General features: G+C 35.6%; 1 protein-coding gene across 1 annotated transcript; it reads left to right on the top strand.

Moving 5' to 3' along the window:
- The first annotated feature begins 2,259 nt into the window (after nt 1-2,259).
- On the top strand, nt 2,260-2,754 carry LOC133815341 (uncharacterized mitochondrial protein AtMg00810-like). Its single transcript, XM_062248194.1, has one exon. It carries the CDS (start codon nt 2,260-2,262, stop codon nt 2,752-2,754), a length of 495 nt encoding a protein of 164 aa, XP_062104178.1.
- Nucleotides 2,755-8,119: the final 5,365 nt, after the last annotated feature.

The raw sequence follows: 8,119 nt of genomic DNA, 5'->3' as shown, positions 1-8,119 counted from the left end.
GGACACTTAAGGATGGCTTATATCAGCTAAACACAACTCCACTCTCATCGCCTACATCTGTCATCACTTCTTCCACCAGTGGTTGTTTTGAGTCAAAATGTTTTTCTGGAATTTCTCAGGTGTCTAAATCAAATGTAAATCGATCTGTGATGGATGAGTCAGTAGATTCTAAATCTTTTTCTTCCAAACCTAATGTATGGCATCTTCGTTTAGGCCATCCGTCATCTAGAGTTTTAAGGCAAATTTTAAACTCTGTCAATGTAAAACATTCTCTTAATGAAACTGAGTTTTTTTGTGATGCTTTTCAATTAGGAAAATCTCATGCTCTTCCATATACACTTTCACATAACAGAGCCAAATCAGTTCTTGAACTAATTCATACAGACCTCTGGGGTCCTGCTCCCATTCTGTCCAATACTAGATATCAATTTTATATACACTTTATAGATGATTTCAGCAGATATACTTGGGTATATCCTCTCAAAACCAAATCTGAAGCACTAGGAGATTTTCTCCAATTTAAATCTCTTGTTGAGAACCAATTTGACAAGAAAATCAAGATCCTTAGGTCTGATTGGGGGGGGGGGGGGGGTGAATATCTGTCATTTGCAAATACAGTCCACGAAAATGGGATTTCTTTTCAACACTCATGTCCCCATACCTCGGCTCAAAATGGGAGAGCTGAACGTAAACATCGACACATTGTCGAAATGGGCTTAACCCTCCTTGCACAAGCATCTATGCCACTCAAATATTGGGTAGATGCTTTCCAAACCTCTGTTTATCTTATAAATAGATTGCCCACTGCTGTTCTTAATCACAAGTCTCCCTTTGAAGTGTTGTTTCACAAAAAGCCAGCCTATGTCTCTCTTAAAACCTTTGGTGTAGCATGCTTTCCATGCCTTCGATCATATCAATCACACAAGTTCAGTTTTCGCTCTCTCAAGTGTGTGCGTCTAGGCTTTAGTGACTCCTTCAAAGGTTATAAGTGTCTTACCTCTACTGGCCGTGTTTATATCTCATAAGATGTGACCTTTAATGAATTAGATTTTCCATTTCAGCATGGTTTTCTTAACACTTATGCCTCAGAAAAATCAGAGTCTCCTCCCTCCACTTGGGTTCAATTCCCTCTAGTTTCCACTATTCCTGTTGTACCACTGACTCCAGCTACTGGCACCATAAACTCTGCACCTCCGAGAACTTCTCTGTTGTCCCAAGTAGCAGCATCGACCACCTCTCCTTCACCAGCAGTCTGTACTTATGAGGTAACTCCTAGCACTCCTCTTTCAGTTGCTACTGATCTGGTTGATTCTGTCTCAGTTCCTGGTGCTAGTGCCTCTTATGACAATCCACCTACTATCTCAAAGTGCCCAGCTACTCCCTCAAAGAAGCCCTCGGCTCAACCATCTCATCCAATGATTACCCGTGCCAAAGATGGCATATACAAACCGAAAGTGTACCTTGGCCAATATCAATGGCATCCTTCTCATGTTGAACCCACTTCGGTCATGGATGCCCTTGCTATTGAGGGGTGGAAAAATGCTATGCAAGACGAAATTCAAGCCCTTCAAGTGAATGGTACTTGGTCACTTGTACCTGCTGCCAGTCACTATAATCTCGTTGGGAACAAGTGGGTGTTAAAAGTAAAAACCAACTCTGATGGCTCTTTTCAACGATTCAAAGAACGTTTAGTTGCTAAAGGGTTTCACCAAAGACCCGAAATTTATTTCGGAGAGACTTTTAGCCCCGTTGTAAAGGCTTCCACAGTACAAATTGTCCTTACTATTGCTGTCTCAAAACAGTGGCAAATACGTCAATTGGATGTGAACAATGCCTTTCTAAATGGGCACCTTGAAGAAGATGTTTACATGTCACAACCGGAGGGATTCATTGACAGAGATAAGCCAAACCATGTGTGTAAGTTACACAAGTCCTCATACGGCCTCAAACAAGCTTCAAGAGCATGGTTTGACAGATTAAAACACACATTACAGCAGTGTAAATTTCATAACTCAAAGGCGGACAACTCGTTGTTTTTCTTTAATCAAGACAAGGTGATTATCATGGTGCTCATCTATGTAGATGACATCATTGTTTCGGGGAACAATGCAACACGGCTAAATCAGTTCATTGCAGCTCTAAACAAAAATTTCACCTTGAAAGACTTGGGTTCACTCAACTATTTCTTGGGGATAGAAGTCCATAGAGGAATTGTTGCAGCGTTTTAAAATGACTACTCTGAAGCCATGTCCTACACCTATGGCTACGGGTAAACCTATTTCATCAATGGATGGTGAAAGACTCACTAATCCTATAGTGTTCAGAAGTTTGCTTGGGGCACTACAATACCTATGTCATACACGACCGGACATAGCATATGCAGTGAATAAACTAAGCCAATTTATTCAAGAGCCAACAACCAAGCACTGGAGAGGAGCAAAAAGGGTCCTAAGGTATCTAAAAGGTACCATCACTCATGGAATTCACATCGGTCTGAATGACAGATTGAGTATAGTTGGGGACTCTGATGCGGACTGGGCTTGTTGTCCAGATGATAGAAAATCAGTGGCAGGGTATTGTGTGTTCCTAGGAGATGCTCTTGTGTCGTGGTCATCTAAGAAGCAAGCAGTGGTATCACGGTCCAATACAGAGTCTGAGTATAGGGCTCTTGCACAAGTAGCAGCTGAGATATCATGGATTGAATCATTGCTCAAAGAACTGAAGTTCCCACTATCATCAAAATCTATGACCTAGTGTGATAATGTGAGTGCAGCAGCTCTTGCTTCAAACCCCGTTTACCATGCTCGAAAAAAACACATCGAACTGGATGTGCATTTTGTGAGAGACAAAATATTGAAGAAAGAACTCAAAGTGAGGTACATACCTTCAGCAAATCAAATATCAAATTGTCTAACTAAAGGGCTATCATTTGAGCAGTTTCAAGTTTTGGTTTCCAAACTCAATGTGAGGCCCTCTCCCTTTCGTTTGAGGGGTGGTGAAAAGATATCAATCAGCCATGTGAGCACTCCTACATCAGCATTCCTGACGGCTCATCATTGAGTAGTACACGGTGATGATTGCAGAATAATATCAGCCTCAATGTCTGTGCATTCGGTTATAAGTTGTTAGAAGTTTCTCTCTCTATTCTGTTATTGCAGCAACGTGTAAAGCAATGTGTAGCTCATTTCAATCCTTTGTATATTATGGAATGTTCATTCCTAATCTATATAATGCAATTAAGATCTTAGCATCAATTTGAGCTGAGTTTTTCATCATTCTTTTACTGTCTATATTATATATTTTATCTTCGAAAAAAGATAGTCCAAAAAAGGTTTATAACTATAGGTTGATTGCTTTATGCAATGTCTCCTATAAAATTGTATCCAAGATCATTGCTACTGCAGTCAAAAGTATCATTCCTCATCAAGTTGCCCCAAACTAGGCTGCCTTTTTACAGGGCCGACAAATAGCTGCAAATTCAATGGTGGCGAGAGAGATTCTCCATTCGATGGGGAAAAGGGGAGGGAAGAAAGGCTATATGATGATAAAACTAGATATGGAGAATGCTTATGATAAAATGGATTGGAACTGTCATTGAAGTGATGGAAAAAAGAGAATTTAGAACCCCTTTCACTGAATGAATCCAAAAATGTGTCTACATTTAGGAGATGAATTGACTTTTAAATGGAAAGGTGGCTGGGAAAATTTGTCGAACCAGTGGGCTTCGCCAGGGTGATCCCTTACCCCCAAGAATCTTTGTACTAGCTATGGATGTCCTTTCTCATTTTATCTTGGCAAAGGAACAGACAGGGGATATCAAAGGTTTAAAAATGAGCAGACATGACCCAGCCATTAGCCACCTTATGCTCGCTGACAATATTGTCCTGTTTGGAAGAGCGAGCATAAATGAGGAAAAATCATTTTTGGTGTGTCTATCCAACTATTGTGCATGGTGTGGTCAAGCTGTAAACAAATAGAAATCCTCTATCTATTTTTTGAAAGGAGTTAGGGGTCCAAAGCTATCAAGATTGCAGAGCTGTTCAAATGAAACACATGAAAAAGGATGAAGTGTATCTCGAACTATGGCTATATAGATCACCAAAGAGAACTGAAGACATGAAATTTCTCCTAGAGAGAGTTATGACAATAATTCAGGGATGGAAAACAAAGCTTCTTTCTAAAGCAAGACGAGCTTGTCTCATTCAATCAGTTGGATCAACACTTTCTTCTTATGTGGTTGATTCTGAAGTGAATCATGTCTCTGTAGCAACCAAAATCGATAAAGCTCTTCGTGACTTCTGGTGGGAAAACTATCTTGGCAGTAAAACTCTTCACACTCTAAGTTGGAAGGCACTGTGTAAACCAAAGACAGAAGGAAGATTAGGCTTTAGGAGTACGACAATGATAAACAAGGAATTTGTTACCAAATGGGCTTGGAAAGACCTTATAGACAATAGGAGTCTATGGAGCAAGGTCATGGAAGCTAAGTACATTAAAGGTCAAGATTTCCTTCACCTAGTAGAGAGACAATCTGATTCCCTCATGTGGAAAAATATCCTCCGTTCGAGGGATGTACCACACAAAGGACTCTGCAGAGGCATTGGAGACGGAAGTTCCACTTCAATTTGGTTTCATCCCTAGGTTCCGATTGGAGTGCTACAGTCGAGTCCAATAAAAGATGCCACTCTTAGTGTTAATTGGGTTAAGGAGTTCATGTTAGAATTTTGAATAAAAAAGCAATTGGGATTGTTGTCCCACATTGCTTGTGAATAAAATTTTTCCTTAAGGAAATTCTATAAATAAGACCTAAGTTGTCTTCGTTTAAAACATACCAAAAACTTATATTTATATATATTTGTCTTCCTTTGAAGATTTTATATATATTTTTTCAATATAGTTTTTTTGTTATGTGATAGAGTTCGGGCATATTAATTGAGTTATTTGTCGTTCACCATGTAGCCACTACAAGAAAAAATGCTTTTAATAACACCAAAAATGTGTTATCAAAACATACGATAACACTTTCTTATGTGTTAAGACCGACTATGTTATCGTAGGTCAGGGTACTTTACATAACACTTTATCAGTGTTATACAGATTTGTTATTGTACTGTCAACGATAACACAATTTCTGTGTTATTTTAATATATAGATAAGTGTTTAATTATGTTATTTATAGTCAATTATATAACACTTTTTTTGTGTTATACTACACTTTAGTATAACACATGTGTTATATTAGCTTAGAGAAACATAATCTTTTTTTACTTACACAAAACTAGGAAAACAAATATGAAAGTTGAAGCCAAATAAGGTAACATAAATAGATTTTTATTAATTACTCAAATGTTATTACAATATTTATTCTACTAGTCTAGGCTTAAGAAATCATATTACAACATAATTTATGCCTAATTCAGATTCCTTTATCACTAAATACAAAATAAGAAATGTACACAAAAATTAGTGAAATACATTCTTCCATTGTAAAGGCCTCAACTACAAATGTTGTCAAGAATTGCTCCAAAGAAATCATCTCAATATACCTGCACATTGTAAAAAAAAACAAGTCCTTTTATTATAAAGAACAAAAGTTCTTGCCACCACAACAACAAACTTAAAGTCTTTTCTTAAATGATACAATGAAAACTTCAAAAGAAGAAAATGGAAAACTAAGATAAACACTTATTTGTTTTAGTTCAATAAAATAAGAGAGCTATCAAGAAAGAGCTAGGGAATTTTCAGATGAACAATAAAATAAGAGAGAATCAGTAGAGAATTTCTCTATGGTGATGAGTCTGATTACTCAAAACAGTCAGTTGGGACTGTAGATACTATACTGCTATATATAAACTATCATATTTAATGATATTCTTTTATTCTTATGTATAAATATATATAAATAACTATCATAACTGGTTTCTCTTCCAAAGCTAGCTAGCTCATGTTTAGAAATCATTTACATAAGAAACTATACATGACCCTGAAATTTTCATAGTATTAAAACAAAAGTGACCTTCCAATTTGAAATTCAAGTTATAAATGCTAACCCAAATGCTAAAAAACAAAATCATATTTACAAATAAAATGAAGAGAAATAGATCAATGGTGCTGAGAGAAACATGTATTTTGGTAATTTAAGAGATGAACTCTATCTCTAAACAGAGAGATACACCACAAAATGTAAGAAACCTATCATAACTTAAAAAAACTTTCAAAAAGATCACTCATGCAACTAAGAAGTTTATGCTCAGTCTAATATAAATTAAAATACTAAATAAGAGTAACACCTCATGTAGTTAATGACCATTAAACAAATAAGCTCCAAAGCTTTTTTCAGAAGTTCAATAATGGTATCATGAATCAATATGCTTTGATTTACAACAAAAATGAATTTAATACCTATAACCGCTCTGTGAATATTGGGCTAACAATTCAGAGAAAGAAGGATGACTTTTAAGCTGCAAATGGAATTAAAAAAAACAGAGATATTATGCTACCTAAAATTTATGAAAAACTGAAAGAAAGTGAACAAGTTCCAGTTAAGATTTTAGTTAAAATGAGTCCTCAAAGAGCTCAATACTTCCCAATTAATTTAGGACAACATGCCTGAACTATTTATCTAAATTAACTATACCAATCTTAAAAGGGAAGCAGCAAACCATTTTAGACATGGTGCTCATCTTCTGAAGTATTGATACAGATAAACTTCTAGTATCACCAGCAGCTAATTTCTCAATCAAATGCACCATGACTAAACTGGAAGAAACCTGCATATATTTACAATATAAATTAACTTAAAATGCCAATAATCAGTAATCACATCAAAGAAGCCATCTAAAACTATATGATCTGCAAACATTTTGTTAGGCATCAGATATTGAATATAGCTATATAGGATTAGTGTGTTGACTTGCAAATTTACTCAAGTTCTATTGGTTGACTAGTAAGTGTTATTGTTAGTCTATAAATAGTATAAGAGAATACTTGGAAGGGATATATAGAAGAATTTGATTACTGTTTAAAGTTTAGAATTTCTACTCTGGGAGTTCTTGCTAGGTTTTCTCAAATTAACCTAAACTTTGTGCAAGATTTGGTTCTTTTCAGTACAATTCGTTTATTCTTAGAATAAAGCTTATAGAATCTTTCAAATCAGCAACCTAGACGGTGTATTAATTAAAATATATTAAATGAGAAACAATGGGTCAGTTGTTCAAATAAAAAAATTAATGATCAGGAAAGAAAATGCATAAACTCGAACACGCTAAAACAGCAAACGTATGGTGTTGACTTTAAAATGACTAACTAAAATTCACCCCAAACTTCATGCAAGAAAGAGCCATATATAAGTTTATACCCAAAAGTAGAAAAAAAAATGCAATATGGATTAGCGCTAGACTTGAACGCTGAAAATGGAGACAACTAACCTCATTTTGGCATGTTGAAGTTAATATGTTAGATACTGATACAAGGCAGTACTTATAAACTGGAGCAATTGGATCCAAGGCTTTTTTACTTGCCTGAGAAACAAAAACAGGGCAGTACTCATATATTTTAGTTGAGGAAACAAAACTAAGTAGACTAGCAAAAACAGAGGACAAATACAATTTTAAATTAGCAGGGCTTATAGAAATTTTTTTATTTTTATATTAGCAATGCCTTTAAGACTTCCATTGAATGAGATGTTACTTACACTACCATTTATCATAACATGAAGTTTCTGCCCTGTGCTAGAACTTCTAAATTGTCCTTGTTCCAACCCAGTTCATATATCTATTCATACAACAGAAGAATCCTTTAGAAATTATCCTGTCTAAATCAAACTATGACACAATTAGTAAAGCAAAATTCTAGTTATGTTGCTCACAATCAAGAGATGTGATGAAACTTTTAGGTAAAATTACCCATTCAATGATCTCACTACCCAATATTACAACCTTTCCAATAAGAGTTTTACACAGATGGATAAGAAAGGAAAAAACCTTGCTGCTTTTTATATTTTTATAAAGCAAACCTTTTTTTTACTTGGCAAACTTGGAAATATCTTAAGAGTAATTTATTTTGTATGAGAATAAACAAAATGCATACCATTGGCACCAAAAATAAGGCAGCATCTGCA

The sequence above is a fragment of the Humulus lupulus genome, chromosome 2 (genome assembly GCF_963169125.1).
Source record: "Humulus lupulus chromosome 2, drHumLupu1.1, whole genome shotgun sequence".
Classification (NCBI taxonomy): domain Eukaryota; kingdom Viridiplantae; phylum Streptophyta; class Magnoliopsida; order Rosales; family Cannabaceae; genus Humulus; species Humulus lupulus.
This window is presented reverse-complemented; position numbering and strand designations above follow the sequence as displayed.

Coding starts and splice junctions, on each gene's coding strand:
- LOC133815341 (XM_062248194.1), top strand. CDS start 2,260: ATGGCTACGGGTAAACCTATTTCATCAATGGATGGTGAAAGACTCACT.